General features: G+C 42.4%; 1 protein-coding gene across 1 annotated transcript; it reads left to right on the forward strand.

Moving 5' to 3' along the window:
* On the forward strand, positions 1–27550 carry chrnb1 (cholinergic receptor, nicotinic, beta 1 (muscle)). The gene is made up of 11 exons (XM_015946248.3): positions 1–208; positions 12524–12657; positions 13812–13856; positions 14253–14362; positions 15701–15809; positions 15894–16038; positions 16419–16604; positions 16686–16909; positions 23953–24128; positions 26962–27109; positions 27199–27550. The coding sequence occupies exons 1-11, from the start codon at positions 148–150 to the stop codon at positions 27343–27345; spliced, it is 1485 nt and encodes a 494-aa protein (XP_015801734.3). The 5' UTR covers positions 1–147; the 3' UTR covers positions 27346–27550.
* Positions 27551–27709: the final 159 nt, after the last annotated feature.

Here is a 27709-nt window from a genome sequence, read left to right on the forward strand (position 1 = left end):
GCCAGGCTGCTCTGAGTGACAGACAACAACGGTTTTGACTGGGCAGAAACAAAGCTCAGCGTCTTGCTGTGTAAAAAGGAAAAGAGTCACATCAAGAAGGTGGATAAAACGCTTAGAAGATCAGAAGAGTTTGGTTCAGTAGCCACCATGAAGACCCTGGACACACTCCTGCTGGTGTATAGCATGTACAGCCTGAGTACATTAGTAGGTAAGACCTCAGATGACACAATGTTCCCATGTGGTAATAGTATAGAACAAAGTTAAACAAGATGTGTGGAAGAATAATGATAAAACCACTGAATGAAAGCACTAAACTAGGACGAATTCCTGGGTCTCTGGTGTAGTTTCTCATGGTAATAAAGAAAAAAAAATGTGTTGAATATAGAAATTGGAAAAACATCTTTGTTTTGTGCTTTTGTTCTACAAACCATCACGAAACATAGCGCACTAAGTCAGTCACACATGACAGAATACATGATATACACACTGTTTGCATGGATTATTTAGCTATAGCCACGGTAGCACTTTCTGAAGATGCCAAGGTACTAATATAATCTGAAATTAATTCTACCTTGCCAAATACAACATATGTTATTAGTTAATCATTATGATCAGGGTTTGGCAAATCCAACTTAACCATGATCCAGCTGAAAGTTAGAAAACCAGGATTTGCTGGCGACCCAGGCTAACTACTGTTAGCATCAAAAGCTATATTGTAGCAATATGTTTAAATACAGTCAAGGACGTAATTTTCACTTTAGAAGTGGGGGGGGCACAGGGTGGGGGGTGGGGTGGGGGGTATGGTTATCTTTACAGTATGTTCTAATGGGAAACCGGCTTCAACACAAACGGTTGTTTTCCGCTTGGTCCTAAAGCTCTACCAGTGTGAATTTAATATAGCGTAATATTGTTTTTGGATGGTAAAAAGTGCAGGGCTCAAAACTTGACTTTGGAAAAAGTGGGGGGGACATGTCCCCCCTGTCCCCCCCCCCAAAAATTACGTCCATGAATACAGTGATTGGACAGTGTTGTGTGTGAGACTGAACTCCTGCAATATAAACTGTGGATTTTACTTTTACTACTTGTGTGTGCAAAACGGCTATATTGGAGTTTGTAAAGGATGGGTAGTTTACATCTTACTTATGAACCATAAAATGTGAGATTCATGAAATATCAATCTGATGGATCTTTGAATGTTTTAACCAGGAGATCAGAACTTTTTTATTGCAGGGATTAAGGGACACTTCGTATTAACGCCGAGGAAAGAGAGAGAGAGTCAGGTTTAAAATAGTTAAGAAATGTATTTCTACACTATTTAAACAAGACTAACTTTAACACTCTGTGTACTGATGGACTAAGGTGGAGTGAGACGTGAGATGAATGAGGGTGTGTATGTGGAATGTTTTTATCAGAACCAGCGGATCCGGAGAAGCATTTAGTTCTGAGTGGGAGTGAATGTTTCACTCTAAACTTCAGTAGGAGATTTATAACACACATGAAACGCCATCTGTCGGTCTACGTACCCCCAGGGGAAGCCTCGGATTAGATCCAGAATGTCAAGGTCCTCTTGGACCCTCTTTGGAACCGAAGCCGGTAGAAAAGCAGCGGTGCCGACCAAACTAGTCTGGGAATGCTTCCAGGTCACAACAGGTTATCACTGGCATCTCCGAGACCCTGAAGTAGAGCCCTGCACTGAAGCCCTAGGCCCTCGGGCCGGGCTTCGGGCCAACGGCTGTGTAATTACCTCGGACACGGGCCGGGCCGGGCACCTTTATTTTTAATCAAATTCATAAAAATAAATAAAAACTGAAACACTTGAACGCAGCAGCACCTGTCTGCTTCTCACGCACCGGCACCCGTTAGCTCAGTTAAGGTCTGTGTGGTTTATAAATGCGCCTATATAAACGAAGTCTCAAACTGCTGATTGAAACATGTGCCCCTATTCTAATATGCCATTTTATGTCCACTTTGATATGTCAGAAACCATTCGTTTACTCTCATGAAAACGGCAGCATTCTATTTTTCTGTGAATAAATTCGCTCTGCAGTTAAAAAAATGCAGCATTAATTGATGGGGTTTTTTCTGACTGGAGAGCACATTTTCAGAGCGGCAGATTAAATTTACAAATGCTATATTAATTGGGGGCGTTTATTTAATCTGCCGCTCTGAAAATGCGCTCTGCAGTTAGAAAATTAGAATGCTGCTTTTTTTTCTAATTGCACAAGAGCGCATTTTCAGAGCAGATTAAACTTACAAACGCATCCAATTAATATAGTGTTCGTAAATTTCATCTGCCGCTCGGAAAATACGCACCGTTAGAAAAAAAAGCTGCATTGCTGTTTTTCTTTCTTTTCTATTTTTATTTTTTTTTTACTGCAGAACGCTTCTGACAGATAATTAGAATTCTGAGCATTCTATCACGCTAAAACATTTTGAAAGGTTAAAAAAAAAGTTGGGCTCGGGTCGGGCCAGAGAATCCTGAAAACCTTTTCGGACCGGGTCGGGCTGGGGCTCCACACCCTCGGGCTGGGCCAGACACGGGCTCAGATTTTAGAACTGTGCAGGGCTCTACCCTGAAGGGGTCGTGAGGTTCAGCTTTTATTCTGAAGGAACCGTTGCAGTCAGATGTAACTTGAAACTGATTTTATCCAGCTTGTCGAGGTTCTTTTGGCTGAACAGGAAGTCCGGATGGCCTGTCCGAGACTTCTCTAGAACGCTGGAACTAAAGAAAAGGTGGTGTGGAATAGTTTTTATAATTGTCATATTTTGGTTTACTGGCGAATCAGAATTTGACATGCAAAAGAGGGTTTATACAAACACCACAGAAAACCATGCCTCACGCCAGAAACGAAGGTCCTTATTGGATCAGACAGAACGAAATGTGCCGTGTGACTTTAGCATTACGTGTCCTCAGTGTCTAGTGCAAATGTCCAGGATTATAATTACTTATAAAATACTACTGACCACAGGATTATAATATCAGGTAATAACATTGTCATTTCACAGATTGATTGAACATTGGGCTCACATTATTAATGGTAATAATAAAGTTGTTTATTATGTGTTTATCAAAAGAGTTCTTCATCTTCATCTTGAGCTGTAACAGAGGTGAAGCAGTTCAGATGAGCAGAGTGCATGAAAGACCTTGGCCACCATCTCATGTAGATTAGGCTGTCAGAGACTTTGTATCTCTGCTCGAGCAGATGCAGCAGATCAGAGAGGGTGCTCGCTGCAGAACTACAAAGGCGGAGCTGCACCAGAGTCAGCCCCGCCCATTCACGCAAACTCAGCCTAGCCCACTGACTTCCGTTTTTGTTTTTCAACTTTATCGCAAACTAACCTGACTCTCATGAATTACGGCTGTTACTAGTTTACAGTCGTTAATGCTATGTTCTGTGCTCCAATTAAACAAGATAAATATAACTTGCTACATGACAAAGTCTGAATATATCCCGAAATGAAAAGATTTCTTTTAGCGAATATCTGCCCACAGCCGCTCCAACAAAACTCCTGTACAACAACATTTGACATTATTATTATGTGAGTTCTGGTAGTCCAGTAGCAAGATTGTTTCACTTAAGTTTTGCTTTCCCCTCAGCTGATGCTGGTTCGGTTCTCGGTGGGGTTGGCAACAATCTATTTTGCCAGCTGAAACATTTAATTTGTTCATATTTTAGTTGTAATGTTCATTTTCAGCTAAATATTTATGTCTCTACAAGTTCTTTGAATTTGGTCGTTCCTAAACAGCATTTTAGTTGAAACTCTGCTCACAAATGGACTCACACTGGCTAAATAAACGAATGAATAAATAAAAAAACACATTAGTCATTATATGTTAAACGGCATACCAATAAATTGTTGTAAACATAGTACTGGCAAGTGTAGCTAGAAATGAGGAAAAGGGGTTATAGAATATTTCCACTACTGGGAGGCGAACCTGTGCAAAACTGCATGTCAACCTGACACCATAACCACTACACCACCACATCTTATAATACTTCTGTGGCGTTGCATGTTATTGTGCCATCCAGTGTGTCTTTGTAGACGGGATGTATGATTTTTCTGGCGGTGTCTCAGTAGAAGTCATTTCAGAAATAATTTGTCAGAAAATTCACAGAATATCCAGATTTGAGAACCAAGACCAGACCCGCTTCGGGGGAGGAGACCAAATTGAAGCTGAGATGGGAAGAAACTGCATGAATGAGGCCAAAAATGGCTTTGGCGTGTTTCGTATGAGGAAATGACAATATAACATGATTAAAAGTTCCAAAAGTTAGATTTTTAATTATATGGAACCTTTACAAAAACTGTTCAATTCACTTCTCAACTCCGTCCCCAATCCTGCATTTTTTAGCTATAACACCCTCTTTGGTTCCAGAATGCTATAAAGTCTGACAACTGGAAGGAATTGGACTGACTCTGATAGAATGGGAGGGGCTGATTCTGGAATGGGTGGGGCTGACTCTGGTGCAGCTCCACCTTCTGGTGCAGCTCCGCCTTTGTGGTTCTGCAGCGAGCACCACTTGGCAGATCATGACCTTTAGGTCAAAAACAGGACATTCATGACACAAGTTGGATTTTCTAGCTGGTCAGTATCTGATTTTCCAGGCTGAAATTCTGATTTTAGATGCATGTTTAATTGGCAAGTATTAAGAGTACATTTAAAAAATTCTACAATTATTTAATATTAATTAGTTTTCGCTATTGTTTAATAAGGTCCTTCACTCATACTTTCATAAGCTACATTTGCAGCAGTCTCTGGTAGGAATGAATGCGTTCTTTTGGGGGGGGGGGGGGGGGGTGGCTCCGGTATAGCAGTTTCTGTAGGAGAATTCAGCTGGAGAAAATAGAAGCTTCAGAGTCTTATTTTTTGATAGAGAGCCTAAGCCACGCCCATCTACTTCCAGACCATGGGTCTCTCGAAGAAAGACTAAATGAATGCAAGTCAATGGGGCAAAAAATTCTAAAATTCCGCTTGTTAGGTGCCACGGATTTCACATATGATGTCCATGAATTTTAAAGACACATTTTGATGCCGAGAAAGTGCTTCTTTTGGGGCGCTGTTGAGCTGGCGATGGAGTGAGACGTGTTTGAGCTCCCGTCGAACTTCTTTCTTTATTTCTTTATTTTAAATTAATGTGCGCACAGTATATTTAACAATCGACTAATCTGCTCTGAAATTATTTCCAGAGCTTAGAGAAATTCTACATTTGAGTGAATGGCGACAAATCTGCGTAAATTTCAATACACTGGAGCAGCGAACACGAGGCCTAACACAGCCTGGAGCCACACTGCTACCAGCACCGCGGCAAGAGCATCTCCACCACAGCTACGGTCAACTACCATTAAATCAGAGATGGACGCTTAGTCCCTGAAGTCGGAGATTCTGCTCTCGCTGAAAACTGAAATTTCGGCGGTGATAAAATCAGAAATGAAGAGCGCACTGGCCGACGACTTCGACTTCCTTAAAAACGAGCTACAGGCATTGAAGGCAGAAGTTAAAAACAGCATGGCGGTGGTTCACTCTGAGATCGACCAAGTAAAAACCACAGTCCGAGACATGGAGACCGGATTGTCAGCATAGTCAGATGAGGTGGTGACTTTACAGACCACAGTGAACACCCTGAGGACGGAGGTGGCAGAGCTCCGAGACAAAAGTGAGGACATGGAGGGAAGAGCACATCGGTGTAACATCAGGGAGTGCCTGAGACGTCTGGTTCAAACTCCACAACAGTGGTCTCAAAGCTGCTACGAGAGGTGTTGCAGCTGGACAAAGATGTGCTCATTGACTGTGCACACAGAAGTCTGGCTCCAAGGAAACCCGGCGGAAAACCACGAGCGATAGTGGCCAAACTTCATTATTTCCAAGACTGTGCTGAGGTACTGAACCGGGCGCGTGTCCGTGCCCCACTTCGGTACAATAGAGAGTCAATAGCTATCTTCCCGGATTATACTACAAGAGTCGCCAAAGCCAGAGCTGCGTTCACCGAGGTTAGAAAGTTGCTCCGTAATCGGCAGAATGTCCGGTTTGGCATACTATTCCCAGCCCGCTTTCGTGTTACACACAAAGGGAAAGAAAAGGAATTCACCGACGCAGATAAAGCGATGACCTACGTGAGGAACCACATCATTCCCACAGAGGAGCGTGAGTGAGACTGTTCTCATGTTTTCAACTGTTTTGACAGTACTTTATTTGTTTTCATCCGTGGAAAGGCAGCTAAAGTGGCTGCAGTCAGAGGACTAAGGTCACTGTTGTTCGAATGTTAAGTTTCACCAGTTGAAGCTGTTAATGTTTTTTCTTTGCTTCCCTTGTCAGTGTTGATCACCCGCATTCATAAGTTTACTGTAACTAATGTTGATTCTGACTCTGCAGGGCGCTATATTATTTGGACAGGGCAACTTTTCTCATTCCCGGTCATTCTGGCCAATATTTATGCGCCAAACTGGGACAATCCTGAATTCTTCTCAAATGTTCTTTCTCGTCTACCAAACATTGTTTCACATCATCTTATACTTGGTGGCGATATAAATTGTGTACTTTCCCCTACCCTAGATCGCAGTTCCTTCAGAAAGGCACCCTTGTCTAAATCGGCACACACAATCCAGCTTTTTCTTAAAACATATGGTGTAGTGGATCTCTGGCGATTTTGTAACCCAACTGCTAGAACATACTCCTTTTTCTCCCCAGTGCATAAGAGTTCCTCTCAAATAGATGCTTTTTACCTGAATAAAAGACTTTTGTCTTTGGTAACTAAGTGTGATTATGATGCCAAAGTCATTTCAGATCACGGTCCGCTAACCATGAAAATCCGTGTTCCTAATACACAAAATAGTTACCGCCCTTGGAGACTCAATCCTCTTCTCTTATCAGAAGAGTCTTTTACTAATTTCATTTCATCTGAAATACAATTTTTTCTTGACACTAATCAATCTCCAGGAAGATCATATTCAACTCTATGGGACTCTAAAAGCCTGTCTGCGTGGACAAATCATCTCTTACTGTGCATATAAGAAGAAAACAAACACCGTGCGCCTTAAACAACTAACAGATCAAATACTGGAACTAGATATGTTATACAGCCATCAACCATCTCCTGAAATAGTGAAAAAGCGTTTGTCTTTGTCGGCCGAATTTAATATCCTATCAACGCAGCAGGCAGAATATCTCCTACATAAATCTAGACACGGATGCTATGAACTTGGGGAAAACATTGGACAGATTCTCGCATATCAGCTACGACAAAGAACCGCCAATCAGACTATACCCTCAATCAATGATGAGCAAGGTTCAGTGTGTACAGATAGCCTCAAAATTAACTCCTGTTTTCAAAACTTTTATCAAGCATTGTACACATCAAAATGTCCAACTGCTCCCTCTGGGTTGGAGATTTTTTTAAGATCCCTAAATGTCCCATCTGTACGCCCAAATGTAGCTGATTCATTGGAGAAAGACTTCTCAGCCCTGGAAATAATATCTGCAATTGGATCTATGCAAAGTGGCAAGTCCCCAGGGCTGGATAGATATCCGACAGATTTCTATAAAAAATTCTCCGTCCAACTTTCCCCACTGCTACTGTCTGTTTTTGAAGAATCATTTTCACTTAAGGCCTTACCTCTGACCATGCGCCAAGCGGTAATCTCTGTGATTCTCAAAAAAGGAAAAAACCCTCTGGAGTGCAATTCATTTCGCCCACTTTCGCTTCTTAACACAGACGCAAAAATCCTTCCCAAGGTTTTGGCACGTCGACTAGAAGATGCTCTTCCCTCCATTATATCGCCTGACCAAGCAGGCTTTATAAAGAATAGTTACTCTTTTTTCAACGTCAGACGCCTTTTTAACATCCTCTGTAGCTCCCCTCCACCGGATGTGCCAGAGGTCGTCCTCTCACTCGATGCTGAAAAAGCGTTCGACCGGGTGGAACGGGGCTATCTTTTCAGCACTCTAGAGAGGTTTAGATTTGGATATAAATTCATATCATGGATCAGACTTTTATATACTTCTCCGATGGCTGCTGTGCGTACTAATAATGATTTGTCCCCTTTCTTTGAACTTAAGTGTGGTACAAGACAGGAATGCCACATGTCACTGCTCCTTTTTGCGGTTGCATTGGAACCACTAGCTTTAGCTCTGAGTCAAAATACAGATATCAGAGGAATTCACCAAGTGGGGGAAGAGCACAAAGTCTCGCTTTATGCAGACGACATGTTACTATACATATCACATCCCATTTTAAGCCTTCCTAAGCTGATGGTCCTACTAAAAGAATTTGGCAAACTATCCGGCTACAAAGTCAAGGTTCAAAAAAGGGAGCTGATGCCTGTTGGCACTAGTAATAATGACAGTTACTTAAAATAACTCCCCTTTAAAATTAGCCCCAAAAAAATTCAAATATCTCGGAATATAGGTCACAGATTAACATAAAGATCTTTATGCTGCTAACGACCAGCCCCTGTTATCAAACTTAAATCAGGATATCGAACGATGGGATCCCCTGCTTCTATCTCTGGGGGGAAGAATTAATGCGTTAAAAATTAATATACTGCCTTTGTTTTTATATATATATTTCAGTACCTTCCCATCTTTTTAACTAAGTCTTTCTTTACAAAATTAAATAATAAGATATCAAATTACATTTGGAACAAAAAAACGCCCCGGATAAAAAGAAGTGTACTTCAGAGACCTCGCTCAATGGGAGGAATGGCACTGCCTAACTTTTTGTATTACTACTGGGTGTTTAACATTCGAGTACTGCTATATTGGATGGATAACAATAATGATAACACTGACACTGAATGGCTAAATCTGGAGAGGGCATTTGTAAACTCCACTTCTTTAAAAGCCCTACAGTGTTCTAAGTTGCCGTTTCCGCGGCCCATTTCTAATTTTACCTCTAACCCTGTGGTTTTACATTCAATCAAGATCTGGAACCAATTTAGAAGATCCTTTGCACTTACAGATCTCTCCCAGGCTGCCCCAGCTGCACCGAATAATTTGTTTGTCCCATCATTAACAGATGGGGTTTTCGATATGTGGTCCAGTAGAGGCATGGTATCATTGTCAGATCTATATAATGGCGGCAGCTTTGCCTCCTTTGAACAGTTGGTACAAAAATATCATATTCCCAAATCACATTTCTATCGATACCTGCAACTTCAGAATTTTGTACTCTCGAACTTTATATGTTCTCCCTTACGTCCTCCAACATGCCAATCCTGTTGGATTCAATTTTTGACTGCAAACTAGTCAGAAAGTGAACTATTAGGAAAGATATACGAAATACTATATTCTCATGACTTGAAATCTTTGGATCTTCTCAAAAATAAATGGGAGACAGATTTAAATGAGCAAATCACAGATGACATTTGGCACAAAATAATACAGGGACTTTTTTCATTTTCCATTTGTTTAAGGCATGCTGTCATTCAATTTAAAATTGTGCACCATCTGCACTGGTCTAAAGTTAAACTCTCTAAGATCAATGCTCAGGTAGAACCCACGTGTGACAGATGCAGGCAAGATCCAGCCACTCTCCTACATATGTTTTGGACTTGTCCAAAGCTTGGCGCTTTCTGGCAGTCCATTTTTGAGACCTTTTCTAAGATCTTCGCAAAAAGGCTTGCACCATGTCCATTCATTGCACTTTTTGGAGTAACTCAGACAGACTCCCACCTAGAGGTGTCGGAAAGAATAATGGTAGCTTTCTGCTCTCTCCTAGCTAGGAGACTGATATTATTGAAATGGAAAGACCCAGCACCTCCAACATATAGTCATTGGGTTAGGGAAATTATGTATCATATCAAGTTGGAGAAGATCAGATACACAATTAGGGGGTCTACTAGAAAATGTTATAACATTTGGCAGCCTTTCCTTATGTTTGTAGAAGATATGGAGGCAGACAATATAGCAATGTGAATCCCTGTTGCTGTCATCATTCATCTTTACTTGTGCATTTTATTTATTTATGTTTGTTTGTTTGTTTTTTATCTGGCCATATGAGCTCTGTACAGTATATCGAACTAGATATTTGGTACTGTGATCACACTTGTCTGGTATTTGTGGGGGGTGGATGGGCTTTAGTTCTGTTGGACTTGTGTTACACTGTAAAATATAACTTTTTAAAACTAAATAAAAATACCTTGATCAAAAAAAAAGAAAGTGCTTCTTTTGAATCAGACAAGAAGAAAAGCAGAGGACAAATGGCTGTAAATTTAGCAAGCTTCAAATCAAGAACCACCATAAATCTGGCCATGTGGTAAGTAGCAGCTACGCTAGGGTAGAGGAGATTATGTGGTGATGCCGTGTACGCGACGTACCGACGTCTGATTAGTAGTCATAGTAATTAAGAATTTTTACAAGCTGATAAATCTCAAAGTACGTGACTGGCATGGTCGGAACACCCATCAGTAGTTTTCATTTAAATTGCAGTACAACATATGTGTGATCCAGGGCAAAGCAGATTAGAAAATGGCGTTTTTAGCCTCGTTGACTTGCATTCATTTTTTCATTCTTCCAGGGACCCATGAGCCGACCGGAAAGGGAGAGGAGACTTAGGCTTCCTATTTTTGGACATCTCGCCTCTGATCGGCTAACAGTAACACGACTCTACCACTGATTATGTTCGCAACATTGATGATTTATCTCTGCAAATACAAGCCTTGAGGTGTGCAATGCTAATGGTTAGCTTCTACTAGCAAAGGTGCCTTCTGCTGTTTCTTGGACGCTAAACCAACAACAGCCTTCCTCATCGTGAGTCAAGATGAGTGTGACATAGATCCGTCAGGCTTTTCAAATCCTGGAGCGTCACCATGATCTATCAGAAGCTAATGCAGGAGATAGCTGTAGGAGACTATTGTCAAATATATCCTGCATGTGACCCATTATTTAATAAATAATAGGTAATAAATGGTTTCTTAGTGAAGGACGTCTCTCAACAACTCATGTACACCAAAATGTTTCTTGGAAATTGTTTTTAAAAGTCAATTTGATTTTTATGTCATATTGGTGTGCCAACAACTAGCAGCTTAGTTTATTTAACATTAGTTATTAGAAAGAAAATTTAGGGGTACAAGGCAGCTTTTTAAATTCTTTTTAGGTATTACTGTTTGTTGATTTAGCTATTTGAATTAAACAGATTTTAATTTGATAAATAATTCTGTAGCATACTACAACCACCAGTATGATAGATAAAAAATGTAAAATCAACGAATATTTGCTCTTGTGATCATCTGAAAATTAAAAAAAAGCAAACAACTAAAATGCTGTAAATTATAATGAAAGAATGATACAAGACCACTGATAAGGTTATGACATGCTGCTACATCCTAAAATCTAATCAGACGGGATGAGCAGGTAGAATGTGATTGTCCACTTGGTGATATTGTTTAACGCAGATGAATCGATGCTGGTGGGGGAGAGCGCAGCACATAATGCGCTCTGACAATGAAGTCATTTATATTGAACTTTATTGCTGCCAGTGTCGATTTCTCAATCATTTTTATTGCTTCTCTGCGCGTTCAGCTGAGTTTAGTGAGCTAGCAAGAGGTGAAACACATCAGTGTTCGTCCTCCCACCTGGATGGTACCTCAGCTGATCTGATCATGTTTTAATCCAGCAGCCATCTGAGCTACCAGGTAAAATGAAATCAAACGTTTTGGTTCTTTAAGCCACCATCTCTGGCTCATGAGCAGTCGTTGCTGATGGTGGTGGTGGTGGTGGTGGTGTGTGTGTGTTGTGGGGAGGCCTTGCTGGGTGACTGTCGTCATCCGTTTCTGTCAGGTTGGATCCTGGAGTCACAGCAACTCCAAACGTGATGAATGCAGCGTCACTGGTGCCAGTGATTATAAATGCTTTTGACCTTCCAACAGCCACAAGGATGTTCAGTAGGCTATATGTGAAAATGCAATGCTTAAGCTTTAATAGCAAACAGGCAGTTTTCCATTGGAACTAAATTCTTATCATGCAGGGAGTCAAAGATTAGGAGTTTAAGTCAAAAAGGCAGCGGGTGGATCGATCCACGTATCGCTAGTATCAATGCCAGTGAGGTTGCCATGGATTGTGTTGGGTTGATGGTATTTTTGATGCACGTGATGATGTTTTTGCCCAAAATCTCTGTTCTGGGCTCAGTGGTATGGAAATTAAACTTAAAGGGACGAATGAATGGAGTGTCTTCCCTGTTACTGCCCATCTCTGTTGGCCCTCTAACCCTATCACAAACACCATACGGAGATTCTTCTCTGCTTAAAGAAGCTCTCACTCAACCAGGAGGAGAACCTCAGAGTTAAAGGAGCAGATTCAGACGGATTAATGCTAAACTAAAAGGCCTCTACCTGTCCAGGTGTCCTGTTGGGGATCTACAGTCATCTCCAACCCTATCTCTTGATTGGCTGAGCCAACCGGGAAGAAAACCTCAGAAGTGTTTATTTTTAGCGTCATTTAGCTAGCAGAGGTGAATTTTACTTATGATGGAGTTTGTTTGTCCACCTGAACCTGCGTGTTAAGAAGCTCTTTCTCCCTGTGGAACAGGCGGTGCTGAGGTGGAGCAGGCTCTGATGAAGAAGGTTTTCACCAACTATAACCTGAAGGTGCTACCAGCTCAAAGCCCTAGAGAGAGGGTGGTGGTCCGTGTGGGGATGATCCTCTCCTCGTTTGTTGGACTGGTGAGCTCCAGAACCTCTACACCACCTTTCTGGCCTTTTTTTTTTTTGACATTCAGTTGGATCTTCTGACTAAGGTGAACCAGTGAGGTCACAGAGGAATGCTGATACAGTATGTTCATTCTGCTCTCCTTTGAACTTTTCTTTGATAATTTAGTGGTTTTCCATCAAGCTTGACTCCAGCTATGAATTTTGCAAAACCACCTCTTAAAATGTGACAAATCCAGATCCAGCATGCACGGATCCTTGCTGATAGAAGAGCTAGATTGTGTTAGTGAAGTTTTACATTTATTTAGCCATGCTGGATAAATTTTATTTAAAAGTATTAAATAAATGATTTGTTTGGTAAACTTTTGATTATTTCCAGCACAACGTTGAATAACGTTAATTAGAAGAAAATTTTATACGTAAACACACAAGTTTATGTACTTTCAGAATTTATACATACGTGTTTTATTTATTTTTTTAAGGAATCCAAAGTAATTGTCCTTGCTTGTCATTAAAGATATTTACAAGCTAAGTATTTTAACTTATGCTGAGTCCATTTACATATACAAAATTTTTACATACTTCAATGAGCCTTGCCACCACTGACAAACACACTCACACACACAGCTGTCTCGCTGACATTGCTCTTTGTTTTAAATAGCAGACAGAACTCTGAGGCTCTGCACTCCTCCTGCTCTCTAACAGCAGCATGGGGCAGCTGGTGAATAATCCCATAATGCAACACATCACCTTTTACAGACCTAGAAATTAAAACTGGGACTGTGCACAAGACACTTTAAGAGACCTCTAACTGCCTGCCATATGCTAAAGCAAGTGTTCACTTTAGGGACAAAATAGAACAATTAAGTTTTAACAAATGTAGCATCAGGATTACCTTCACCAGAAACCTGACATATCCGGTCCTGTACATGTCTACTGCCTTCTAATGAAGGATCTACAGGTGGTGAGGGCCAATTTTATTTCTACATTACTGCTATCTTGTTATATAATTACATAACATGACATTATTTTGTTGTTACAATACGTATTTCATTTTAAAATGCTGTATTTAAAAGTCTCGATTACTTGAAATCCATCTGTTGTTTTTAAATAAGAGCCGAGCTCCAGACTCAGTTTAATCACAACATATTTTTTAACGCTTCCCTCAGAACATGAAAAATGAAGAAATGAGCACGGTGGTTGTTATGAACCTGGTAAGTTTCTTTGCTCTTCTTTCTTTAACCTGAACATTCCAGTTCATTCTACACTCCTCAAATAAGTTCTCACTATTATTTAAAGTAGATTAACTCCTGACCTCCTCTGTGGTGCAGCTCAGTGCGATGATCCACACAGCACAAATGTGTAAAGCAAAGTGAAAACATATGCAAATCATGTTATTTTTATGCAAATGCAAAGGGAAATCATCCCTGAGGACTCTAATTAAAGTGCTGGGAAAATAATTTAAAAAATGATGAAATGACAAATTGGCTCCATTTGTACTGAATAAGCAAAGTTTCTGCCTGCTGCTCTCTCTCGTCTCAGCTTTTAAATGCGTTTCATCTCATTTCTCCGTATCGTACCAACGAAAACACTTTGAGTTTTTCCTACAGGAGTGGACGGATTATCGGCTGAGCTGGGATCCCAAGCAGTATGATGGGATTGAGGTCCTGCGTGTTCCCTCTGGGAAGGTGTGGCTTCCTGACATCGTCCTCATTAATAAGTAAGAAACACACAAAAAAATAAGAGACAGTTCAGATCATTTAACATGTCAGAGAGTTTATTGAGCACATCACTTTGGAAAAATAAAGATTATCTCTGGACAGGTAAAAACAAAAACAGCTAATCCAAATGAGGTAAAGGCCATTCAGAAAGGACATTCCCACAATTTTGAAGTACATTCTGTTATACAAATAATTTCTGAAATGTGAATATTTCCTAATCAGCCACTGAAGCTGATAGGATTAATGAGCTAACAGCTAGCTCGGGTGCGGCAAAGACCATTTCAAAACAACTCTAATCTCCTTAATTTGCATTGTTACTTTATAAATCCTTAGCTCTCAGATTTGCACCCCAGTTATTTATTTGAAATGTTATGGTTACTGACAAAGGTAAACATAACCAATGCTAAATGTAGCACCCATTCAGGTTCCATTGTCAGGTTTGGCAGGAATGTCTAAATATTTCTTCTAAACCAGATGTATAATGTCAAACTGACTGTGATGGAAGGTTGTATGAGCAGCTGTGAAATTGTAGAGATTTTGGTTTTGTTAGACACTGTCAACAAGATGTATGCAACATGTTGCTAGTTGTTAGCTTCTGAGTCTACCAGTAAAAAGAGACCTACAGTCCATTAAAATGGATAGTGTAAACTTTTACACCACATGAACGTTTGTTTGCACTTTTATCTGCTTGTATAGTTGTGAATAGCATCAGAAGCTAGCTACAGCAACAACTAGCTTTAGCAGTTAGCTTGTGGGTCTGTTGAATCCAAAGAAGAGTCAACCTCCTCAAATCACCAGAATAAAACATGATATCTGCGAAAGTGCAGCTTCACCTGAAATGACCAGTATCGATCAAAAAGACACAAAAGTACACAAAACGTTTGTGTGTGTGTGTGTGTGTGTGTGTGTGTGTGTGTGTGTGTGTGTGTGTGTGTGTGTGTGTGTGTGTGTGTGTGTGTGTGTGTGTGTGTGTGTGTGTGTGTGTGTGTGTGTGTGTGTGTGTGTGCTGCTCCACGGGCCCTGTTATTAGAGAGTCAAGCTGCTTAATTGCCTATAAAGTGTTGATGAATGGAGTAGTGAGGATATTTACAGTGATGTTAATGGGAGTGTGCATGCGAGCTGGGATATGGGGGGGTTGTACATGCTGCCCTTTGTTTGTAAAGTCTTTAGCTTACTGCTGTTCCTGCAGTTTTTCCATTGCATGAGCTCCGTAATAGTCTTCAACCAGATGTCCACCATGAGAAATCAGCTGTTCCACTCAGACTAATGTCTACTGTAGGTTTCATCGGCAGAGCGACTTCATAATTTTTATGTTGTGTTTAACTCCGTGTCCACAGTAATGATGGCGTCTTTGACGTGGCCCTGCAGGTCCATGTCCAGGTTTATAGTACCGGCAGGGTGACGTGGACGCCCCCTGCTCTCTACTGCAGTTCTTGTGGAGTCAAGGTGGACACACACCTCTACATCTTTGTGAACAACATTTTTTTCCACTTGAGTTTGGTTCTTTACATGCCTGCATTCCCCCCACAGGTAACATATTTCCCTTTTGACTGGCAGAACTGCACCATGCAGTTCCGCTCCTACACGTACGACTCCACAGAGATCGACCTGCAGTACGCGCTGGACTCAAAAGGCAACGAGATTAGAGAAATCCAGTTAGACGGGGCCTTCAGTGGTGAGCTGTTGGGATTATTGGAAAGGGTGATGTTACACCTTTAATTGGCCACCCACAGTTTTAACCCTACTGCAATTACTTCTACATAAAATGTAGAAAACAGCCAAGCCAGCTTTCTTTCCAGGGCACTTGTTCCACCAAGCAAGTCTCAAAGTGAACCTAAAGCACCTACTGTAGTTAGCCCACTGAAAACACATTTCCCAGCTTCAGCACACCTGGTTTGAATCGGTGGGTGATTAACAGGCTGATGTAGAGCTTGATGACCTGCTGAACAGGTCATTCAACCATTGAATCACAGGTGTTGGGGTAGGGAGACAACGACCCTAGAGAACCAGGGTGGCACATCGCTGATCAAAACCAATGTTTAAACATTTCTTCAGAGAGCGGCGAGTGGAACATCATTCACAAGCCAAGCAGGAAGAACATGAAAGACGACATGTATGAAGAGATGACGTTCTACCTGATCATCGAGAGGAAGCCTCTCTACTACATCATCAACATCATCATTCCCTGCATCCTCATCACCATCATTGCCATCTTTAACTTCTACCTCCCTCCTGATGCCGGTAAGTGTGTGTTGTCACGGAAACAACCCGAATGTGCACAAACACTGCTCAGAGAAAAAGTATGTTCTTTCCCTGTCTCAGGTGAGAAGATGGGCCTGTCCATCAACGTCCTGCTGACCCTCACCGTGTTCCTTCTGCTGCTGGCTGATAAGATCCCAGAAACCTCCTTGGGTGTTCCCATCATCGTCAACTACATCATGTTCACCATGATCCTAGTCACCTTCTCCGTGATCCTCAGCGTGGTTGTCCTCAACCTGCACCACCGCTCCCCCAACACCCACATGATGCCGCTGTGGGTGCGCAAGGTCAGAGTCCCACGGCAAATATTCATAAACACTAAAACAACAACAGTTTTGTTAATAAATGTATATTTATTAATAATAATTATGCATTTTATTTCAAGCGCCTTTCGAGACTCTCAAGGTCACTTTACAAGTGCAGGTACATACAAGAAGAAGAAAAAAACCCAATATAAATAAATACATAAAACAATCAAGATTAAAAAAGGAGCTAAGACTAGATAAAAATGTAGGAATGGAGGATTTCGGTTGCTAGGCTAGAGAAGGATAGAAGGAGGAGTGTAGTTATGGTGGATAAGCCAAGCGGAACATATGAGTTTTGAGTTGGGACTTAAAGGTTGAGAATGAGTTGATATTGCAGATGTCAGACAGGAGAGTGTTCCAGAGTTTAGGGGCTGAGTAACTGAAGGCTCTGGCTCCAGTGTTACTGAGACGAATACGGGGAACAGATAAGGAAAAGGAGGATGGTGAACGAAGCGAGCAAGTGGGAGTGATGACATGGATGAGATTAGAAATATATGGAGGAGCGAGATTGTGGATGGCTTTGAAAGTGTACAGAAGAATTTTAAAGTCAATTCGGTATTTAACAGGGAGCCAGTGAAGATGGTGCAAAGCAGGAGAAATGTGATTGTAGATGGAGGTCTTGGTGATTATACGGGCAGCGGAATCCTGGACCAGCTGAAGTTTATTGAGTGACTTTAGGGGGAGACCGGAGAGGAGGGCATTACAGTAGTCGATGTGGCTGGTGACAAGACTGTGAATCAAAATAGTAGCAGAGTGTTGGATGAGGGAGGGGCGGAGTCGATTAATATTGCGGAGATGGAAGTAAGCAGTTTTTGTAATATTGTTAATGTGAGGTATGAATGATAAGGTGTCATACAAAATGACGCCCAAGCTCTTGGCTTTAATGGTAGGGAAAGTGTGGTGTTATTGAAGCTAAGTGAGAATGAAGTGATCTTGGAGAGGGAGGACTTGATACCGGTGAGGAGGATTTCTGACTTGTCACTGTTAAGCTGAAGGAAGTTGGAAGAGAACCAGGATTTAACCTCAGAGAGACAACTGAGAAGAGAGGAAAGAGGTAGCGGAGTTTTGGGTTTGATAGAGAAATAGAGCTGGGTATCGTCGGCGTGGCAGTGGAAATTGATGTTGAATTTACGGAAGATATTGCCGAGTGGAAGTAAGTAAATTATGAAGAGAAGGGGGCCTAAGACTGAGCCTTGAGTGTTACGTCCCCGACAGGTGTTGTTAAAATGTGAAGGATGGGGATAACATAAGAACTGGACAGTGGATCTTAAAAGGGTTTTATTGTTATGAAAAGGTTCTAAAAACGTGCAAACAGATGACGACGGGCATTATAAAGATAATGCAAAACACAAACTGAACTCTCTAAAAGGTTAACATCACGACAAAGTATCAACTATAAAAACACCTGGATAAAACTTTGTTAAAAGCTTAACCGCACGAAGGTGTTCTAATCGGAAGGTTGCAGGTTCGAGCCTCGCTCAGTCTGTCGCTGTCGTTGTGTCCTTGGGCAAGACACTTAACCCACGTTGCCTGCTGGTGGTGGTCGGAGGGACCGGTGGCGCCAGTGCTCGGCAGCCTCGCCTCTGTCAGTGCGCCCCAGGGCAGCTGTGGCTACATTGTAGCTCATCCCCACCAGTGTGTGAATGTGTGTGTGAATGGGTGAATGACTGATTGTGTTGTAAAGCGCCTTGGGGGGTTCCAGGACTCTAGAAGGCGCTATATCAAATACAGACCATTTACCATTTTTACAACGGAGTTGACAAGTCTAAAACAATATACTGACTAAAACACCTGGTAAAAACTTATTTTAAAAAGCTTTACCACAACAAAGGTGTTTAAAACTGAAGTCAGTAAAACTGCACCAAACCAAGTTAACCTTCAGTTCACTTTATTTCAAACATATACATTCACCAACATTTCATAAAATCATTCCACGCAATTGTTTGAAAAGGAGTAGGGAGAAGTGTTTACTTATTTAGCCCTACCCCCTCAGGTTTACATCCTCATCATCAAAATTTAAACAACAAAACAGTTACAATGCCTTAAAAAAAAAACCACAAAAAAAATAAAATAATAGATAAATAAAATTCTCATGTTTAACTAGAACTATATTTAGATTTTCTAATTTGTAGAATAGATTAAACATCAGTTTACATGCCGTCCTGGGTTAATTGCATTTTCTTCATTCTTATACTTATTTAACATTTCTTTTTTGAGTTTTATTTTAAACTGGTTTACATTACTACTGTCCTTTATTTCTTCTGTTAACTCATTCCAGAATTTAACGCCCGCTATTGAAATAGACATCCTTTTCAATGTTGTTCTTACTCTTTGTACTTTTAAATTCCACTTCCCTCTAAAATTATACCTCCCTTCTCTTTCTAAGAACCATTTACTTATTTCAATTGGGAGCATCCCTTTCCTTACCTTATATATTATTTGCACTGTTTTAAACTTGACCAGGTCCTGGAATTTTAAAGCTTGCGTCTTAATAAAGAGTGCGTTTGTGTGAGCCCTATACCCCTCCTGATTTATTAGTCTAATAGCCCTTTTCTTTTAAAACCAAACTGCAAAAAGATCCCACTGGATCATCCAAAAACTTATCACTAAGAGTTAAAAACTACCAAAGTTAAAACTCATCCGAACAAAAGAGGTTGAAACCAGACAAAAACCGGAACCCCTGCACTGCTGCCTCCCAGACTGCTGAAGGCACAGCCTCTTTGTACAGGTGTTGGCTCATCAGGAAGATTCAGCTCAGCTGTGCTCCTCAGCAGCCTGGGAGAGAGGAGGAGGAGGGGCGGTGTCAGGCTGATTCACTAGGGCTGGGTGATCCTGGCTCCTGCTCTTCCCTGGCCATACTGGCAACCATGGACGTAATTTTCACTTTAGAAGTGGGGGGGACACGGGGGGAGGGGGGGTATCTTTACAGTGTGTTCTAATGGGAAACAGGCTTCAACACAAACTGTCTTTTTCTACTTGGTCCTAGAGCTCAACCAGTGTCAATTTAATATAGCATAATATTGTTTTTGGATGGTAAAAAGTGCAGGGGTCAGAACTTGACTTTGGAAAATGTGGGGGGGACATGTCCCCCCTGTCCCCCCCCCCAAAATTACGTCCATGCTGGCAACCGTAACATTGAGGAACGCCAGATGTGACTGGGGAGGAGTTAGAACGGCAGGTGCGTAGTTGGACAAATTGAGTGTGATCTGATAGATATGATTTGAACCAGGTTAGGGGAGTTTTGGAAATGCAGATTGCAGAGAGTCTATGGAGAAAGACTGGATGCGAAATGGTGTCAAATGCTGCGCTAAGATCAAGTAGGATGAGAATGGCGATTTGGCCAGAATCGGCGGCTAGAAAGAGATCATTAGTGATTTTTATCAAAGTTGTCTCAGTGATATGGTGAGGGCGAAAACCAGACTGGAAGACTTCAAACAGATAATTTCGGGATAAATGAGAATGAAGTTGGTTGGCAACAACTTTCTCAAGAATTTTGGAAATGAATGGTAGGTTGGAGATGGAGCAGAGGTTATTGAAATTGTTAGGATCTGAACCAGGCTTTTTGAGAAAGGGAGTGACAGCTGCGGTTTTAAAGGCTGAGGGTACGATTCCGGTCTGGAGGGAGGAGTGGATGATGGAGCAGATCAAGGGTAGCAAGGATGGGAGGCAAGATTTAACCAGGATGGATGGGAGTGGGTCGAGCTGACAGGTGGAAGGCTTGGATTTGGAAATTAGGTCTGAGATAGTGGAGGCGTCAGGTACTGAAAAACAGGAAAATGATTCAGTGAAGGTCAGATCATCAGAGGGAAGTGAGTGGAGGTTGGTTAGACTAAGACTCTGGTGGATTTTGTATATTTTCTGGTTAAAGGGGCATTATGGAAGTTTGACAGCCAAAACATGTATAGAAATAATAAATTTCTTCTTCATACATTCTCCTGCAATGCCCTGGTCTTGTAGAATGAGCCCTGGCATTTTTACTGTGATTGCCTGTTTTTCTGTAAAATCACAGAAAAAGAGAGCTGCTCGGGTCGAGCAGGCTGCTTCATGCGCGTTCACGCTCAGGCATCGCCCGTAGCATTTGCTATCCGTAGCTTTAGTCTTTGTTCTTAATGCCTAGTGACAAAGCTAGCTACATTTCTGAGGACTCTTAGCTACTTTCTGTAGAACTTTCTTCAAGATATTTCCTGCAAATTAGCAACAAAATAGGTATTTTCGCTCCGAACCTTTCTTTGAACGTTGTTTCAGCTGTCATCAAGAATATAAATGTTACAGATCAAAAGTATATTGCTGGTGCTTTAGCCCACCTGGTAAGATGTTGGACTCTCATGCGGGAGACCTGGGTTTGATTTCGGGTGTTAACATAATTTATTTAGAGTTTCACTTTTACATTAGTGGTATATTTTTTACAGTAAGATGCCCACATTTTTATTTGAGACTCGCCGAACGGCATTGAATTCACAGATAAAAAAGATGTGGGTTCAACTTTCATTTTGGAACAATTTTTCAAGCAAGGGAAGGGAATGATCTGAGCATGCAGGAGGACTGACCCATCATAAACCTTTGCCAGCTGTGCTGAAGAGAAAGGTACAGAACCACATTATTTAATTAATTAGCTGCGCATTCTCCTGTCCTCTGTCCTCCGGGCCACACACACACACACACACACAAACACACACACACACACACACACACACACACACTCACGGACACACACACACACACAAGGGACTTTCTCAGCTGTTATTTTCGTTAAGGAGTGTGCACGTACAGCATGCGTGCCTCGTGCACGAGCCTACTATTGAAGCTGCCGTTACGCTTTTGGCCTGAGGGGGCAATCACGAGCATAAAAATTCAAAACTTTGTAAAGTCCCTTTAAAGAAGGAAAGAATGCTGCTGCAGGTGTCAGTAGAATAAAAGTGTGTGTGTATGTGTGTGTGTGGGGGGGATTTTATGGAGGAGAGAAAAAAGAGTTTTAGAATTTCCACTGTTGGAGAAGATGAGACCGGAGGCGTAAGCTGACTTTGTGCAGGAGAAAGAATCCTTGTAGTGGGCTAAGTGGGTGGTGTACATATCTTTGTGAACAGAAAGTCCCGCTCTCCTGTAGAGACGCTCTAGCCGTCGGCCTTCAGCTTTCAAAGTCCTAAGATCAATGGTGAACCTGGGGCAGAGGTAGAGAAACTGACAGAATTGGTTTTTAAAAGAGCGAAGGTGTCAAGGATGTTATGTAGATTGGAGTTATAGTGGTCAGTCAGTTCATCAGGACAGGAAAGTAAATCAGAAAAGCTAAGGGATGAGAGTTGGGACGAGAGAGTGTCCAGATTAATGTCCTTAATTTCCCTAAAGTGGATAAGACGGGTAGTCTTGGTATGACAGAGAGGGAGTTGAACAGAGAAGGAAAGAAAGAAGTGATCAGATAAATGGAGATCAGTAACTGAGCAGTTGAGAGGAGTGAGACCAGAACAGCAGATTAAATCCAGAATATGTCCGTTGGTATGGGTCGGTGTGTCATTGTGATGGAGAAGTCCCAGTGGTGTGTCCAGATCTTTTCAAATGGGGTGGCCCAGGTGAGGCACAACTTTGTGCATGGGTGGCACCAATGGTTATGCTTTTTTGTTTTACCCCCAAGCCTTTTGTGGACAATGAAAAGTCTATTTAAGGTAAATTAGTGTGTTGGCACCTGGGGTGACCAATCAGATTCCAAGTCCACTCCCTGGACATGCCCCTGAGAAGTCCATGGCTGAGGAGGCAAGAAGAAAAGTCTTTGGTTATGGGGAAAGTGTCATTGTCCATTTGGATATTGAAGTCTCCCAGCAACATTAATTTGGAAGATAGAGTGGAGAGATGGGCGAGTAGAGAAGCAAACTGGGACAGAAAGTCAGGATGGGGATTAGGCAGATGGTAAATAACGGCAAAAATGGTGGGAGTTGGTCCATGGAGCTGAAACGTCAGGCATTCCATAGAGCTGAGCGCAGGAACAGGCACGGGGAGGACTTTCCAAGTCTCACGCTGTATGACCGCGAGACCGCCTCCTCGTGATCCGCTGGATTTAGAAGTGTAAACATAGCCTGGTGGAGTAGCATCGTTCATTGAGGAGAAGTCGTCGGGATGTTGCCACGTTTCGACCAAACAGAGAAAATCCAGATTGTTGTCAGAGAGTAGATCGTGGATATGATGGCCTTTGTTCGTCAGGGAACAGATACTGAACAGGCCAAAGTTGGCGGCGGAGAAGGGCTGCAGGCCAGCTGGAGCGTTAGCCGTCCTAGCTGGGTAGGCTAACGCAGACTGGTCGACACGGCGGGGAGGCCTCCTTGGAGAGCGACGGGCTGTAGACCAGAACAAGTGAGAAGGATTATGACCATTGAGGTTGTGACTTCTGCATGAATGAGCTTTGTTTTTGTAGTTCTGTTCTCTCCGGATTTTCGGTTTGGCTTCCTGCCCCTTGGGATATTTACCCATCATCCTAAATAAAGGATTTTACTTTCAACAACCGCTCCTGCCTCGAGTGATCTGGTGTTCTGCATTTTTGGTCCTAACCTCCTGCGCTCAGCGTGACAGAGTGAGCCTCTTTTACAATAATTAAAGAGACAACACGAGGAACTCATCCTGTCACTGTAAATCAGACTGTTCCCTCAGGAAGTTTTATTATTATGAGTCTATTAAGACAAGTGTTATTTCAAAGTAAAATAAAAAAATATTTAAAATATCTTCAAATAGCATAAAAAGACCATTTAGAGCATTTGTTCTATTGATCCGGCGTAACACTTGACCTGCTGATGTTCTCGTTGATCACAACACCAGAGCTTCATCTGACCATGAATGGGTTTTTTTCTCCAATCAGGATAAATCGGTCTAATTGGTGGAGCGCAGGACTACATATAGGGGTAGGACAGTGAAAGACTAAACAGAGGAATCGAACATCCATCCATCAATCCATACAGGACCAACACCCTGAGTTGTTGTACTGATTACCAGAACCTCACATCTACAGGTAACTTAGCTCTCCTTCATGTTCTCTCTCCATCCAGATCTTCATCCACATGCTGCCTCCATACCTGGGTATGCTTCGGCCAAAGGTTGAGCCACCTCTGTCCCTCGAGACCATTTCCCATAGGCAGAAAAAGGTTGTCACCATCAGCAAAGTTGCTGACGAGTACTTCATCAGAAAACCTGACTCGTCCATCTTATTCCCCAAGCCAAACAGGTGAGGTCAGCGCTCTGTGTTTACACGTAGAAACTCGTATAACGCTAGTATGCAAAGGAGCATAGGGTGCTTTCCTTAATCTGGAGTTGATAGCACATTTTTGGAGATTAGATTCAAGATGGCTGCAGTACAATCAGGTCTAGCGCACCCTGTCCGTTAGCTTGTCAATCTGGGCAAAGCTAATCAGTATTTCTCTTGTTTTTTTTTACACTTATCAAACAACAATGTGTAAAAACCACAGGTTTGACTGGTATTTAAGAACTGAGAACAAAGCAGCTCCTTTGGAACCCAGATTGATGATTTTCATCAGAGGTTTTTCCAGATTGCTGCTCCTGAAGCTGTTGAGTAATGAGCTGGATTCTGGCCAACGCTGGCACGTAGCGTGGTAACAAACCGCTCTGTCTGTCTAACCCGGGTGTCTGTTCCTTTAACACAGGAAGTGAGTGACCTTGCACCAGAGTTAGTTAGTCTGGAGATCTGTGCGTCACAGCAGGTGTCTGCGTGACATCCTAACCAGCCAGCTTCATGTTGTTCCATTAAAAACACCCTGAAATTGTCCCCAGTGTGTGTAGCTGTCCCGTCCAACTCCCCTGAGACATAAAATATGTCTGAAGGGAACCGTTGCTGAAATAATAATGACCCACACAAATTGAGTCTGACACGTGAGAGAGGGATGCTGCGTGTCTGGGTGAGGGAACGGTGGAGGGGGGTGTCAGGACAATGTGATGAGACAGCAGTATCTCCCAGCAGCCCATACACACACTCACATGCACCTCCTTAATTGGTTTAGTGCATGTCTTGGCACCCAGACGAGCCCGGTTTAAGTCAGAATTAATCTCCTGAACAGTCATTTAGTTCTTGCCGATGGAGTGTTACTTTGGGTCGTAAAAGGAAGGGAGAGGAGAGGGGAGGAGGTCAAAGCGTCTCATGTCTCCTTGTCTGTCTCACGGTGGTTTTTGGCCACCTGAAGGGGCTTCACCTGGTTTGAGTCGCGGCCGTCCCAGCTGCAGTGGAAACTCCTGACTTTCCAGCCAGGATCCCAACAGCTTGCTCTGCTCACAGTGCAACACCGCCCTCTGCTGGACCAACTCACATTCTGCAGCTCAGTTTTACTGGGACTTCTTTAAATCTTCATCTCATTCATCTTCTAAACCAACTTATTTGTGTTTATGTTTATGTATTTAGCAGACGCTTTTGTCCAAAGCGACTTACAAGTGATAATCGGCATGTTGCCCTTGAGCCTAACAACAACAATAACAACAACAACTTGACATCAGTCATGGACAAAGGAGTGGACAGTAGGGGGGGGGGGGGGGGGTGCAGGGAGGGTGCTAGTTTAGAAGATGCTCTCTGAAGAGCAGGGTCTTCAGGAGTTTCTTGAAAATTTAAAAGGAAGCCGCTGTTCTGGTAGTGCTTGGTAGGTCATTCCACATTTGTGGAACGATGCATGATTTCTAAGCATCAAAGAGTTAATTTCTGTGTTTATAAGGTAATAAAAAGTCATGTTGCTTTAAGGAAATTCGGGGAGGGGGGGGGGGAACGTGTTAATTACATTTTCCACATCTCAGCTTTTGAAAGAAGGAGGAAAGATGAAATATTTAGTGCAGCAGCTGCCAGCAGGTTTTCATCCATCAGCTTCACTGTGATGCGATTTTAGTTCTGGAGTGAAAACAAGTTTATCATATCCGGTGAGATGAGTTCAAGTCCCGAAATCTGTAGTTTTAGTAAAATACGATTTTTTTCTCTCCCCTTTTTTCCGGTCTGATTCTGTTTTGTAGAACATGACTGTATTTGTTCCTTCTGGGCCCCCGCAGACAAAGCCCTGCAGCATAATTTATGGCAGAAGGGCCTTTTTATCATGGGTTTAATGGAGAAAGCCAAACATTTTGACACACAGTGTCGCAGCTTTAGTGTGAACATTTCTCAGCAGCAGCAGGAAAAACCACAGCAGCGTTATTCTGGCACCCAGCAGCAGCTGACAGTTGGTAACCGAGGGAAACAAGTAAACACTAAAGCATTCACACATAAACACTGAGTCTGTGAGCCAGAGCAGCGCGGTCAGCAGATATCCAGCAGCAACTCCCTCCGCAGCAGCAGGAATACCAGGGAACTCCTCTGGCCTTCATTTTATTCCTGCCTCGCTGACACGGGAGTGCAGACCAGACGTATAGCCTCCCTCGCAAATGCTTTGGCGTTTTTCAGCATCTAGTTAGCATTTGGACTCACACCAGCTCTCACAATGCTGCATTCTGCACATTTGTGTGTATTTGTGCAGTGTGCATGTATGTGCATGTGTGTGTGTGTGTGTGTGTGTGTGTGTGTTACCTCTGAATCAACGCTGAGATTTACAGTCTGGGACAGAACGATTTGGACCCTAGCTCTATTTTTAGTGTTTCTGACCAAGCACCCATAAAAAGTGTTGTCCCAGTGGAACATCCATTCACTCATCACCTTGATAATCAGTAGGGTCATGGGGAGCCGGTGCCTGTCTCTAGCAGTTAGTGGGGACATCGTGTACAGGTATCGAGTCCATCAGAGAGACACAGAGACAAACAACCGTTCACACACCAATCAACCAGTCATGTAAGTCTTTGTTCTATGGGAGGAATCTGGGGTACCCGGAGAAAACCCAGGTATACTTGGGGAACATGCCAACACACAGCTGAGATTTGAACCTGCGGCCTTCTTGTTGTGAGGCAACAGTGCTACCAGCTGCTCCACCATGCAGCCTTACACTTCTCTGTCTGCGTATGTACGGGGATACGCCATTATGCGTTGGAGGTATTTAGAGTGTTTTAGGTGAGTCTGTGCTATGCTTCTTTGTGCCAAGCAGGTTCCACCCAGAAGGTCTGTGCACAGACCTGAGGAAGTTCATCGAAGGCCCGAGTACCTACCTTACTCTACCGCATGAGCTGAAATCAGCCATTGAAGCCATCACGTACATTGCTGAAGCTCTGCAGGCTGAGAAAGACTACGAGGCGGTGAGCAGCTGCTTTTGTAGTTTTTATTACTGTTTGCTCTCTGAGTTTCACGTCTGCGCCTGGTTTCCCTCCCATCTGTGTCCATCCAGCTGAAAGAGGACTGGCAGTACGTCGCCATGGTGGTGGACCGCATGTTCCTCTGGATCTTCGTGGTTTTCACCACGGTGGGAACTCTGGCCATCTTTACAGACGCCAGTTTCAACCACACTCCCACTGATCCTTTCAAAGCCCTCTGAGGACATCTTTGGATTTCTTATTCAAACTTTGAAGAAATGGTGGAAAAGGTCGTCACTTCCGATGGCTTCTGATCAAAACTGAGAATTTTCACAGTTTTCCTCCAACAGCATTAAACTGCTCCACTGGTGTGATATTCATATCTAAACTAAATTCTACTTGTAAAATTGTTTAATATGGTATGAAATATAACTTTATCTGATCTTATTTATGTAGTATTAGTTTGTAACACAGGCCATTAACCCATAAACACGCTGAGCTACCAGCTGCTTGAATCAACGGCCTTTGGGTGTCACGGTGTAGGAGGTGGAGATGATGGACCATGTGTGGTTGAGCTGAGCAGGAGGAAAAATGCAGGCTTCAGTA

Source organism: Nothobranchius furzeri, chromosome 2, assembly GCF_043380555.1.
Source record: "Nothobranchius furzeri strain GRZ-AD chromosome 2, NfurGRZ-RIMD1, whole genome shotgun sequence".
In the NCBI taxonomy this organism is placed as follows: Eukaryota; Metazoa; Chordata; class Actinopteri; order Cyprinodontiformes; family Nothobranchiidae; genus Nothobranchius; species Nothobranchius furzeri.

What these genes read in the sequence shown, in the direction of transcription:
- chrnb1 (XM_015946248.3), top strand. Translation starts at nt 148, where the DNA reads ATGAAGACCCTGGACACACTCCTGCTGGTGTATAGCATGTACAGCCTG. An exon ending in CGGTGGTTGTTATGAACCTG is followed by an intron (nt 13,857 to 14,252) that starts GTAAGTTTCTTT and finishes TTTTTCCTACAG; the next exon opens with GAGTGGACGGATTATCGGCT. An exon ending in TTATTCCCCAAGCCAAACAG is followed by an intron (nt 24,129 to 26,961) that starts GTGAGGTCAGCG and finishes TGTGCCAAGCAG; the next exon opens with GTTCCACCCAGAAGGTCTGT.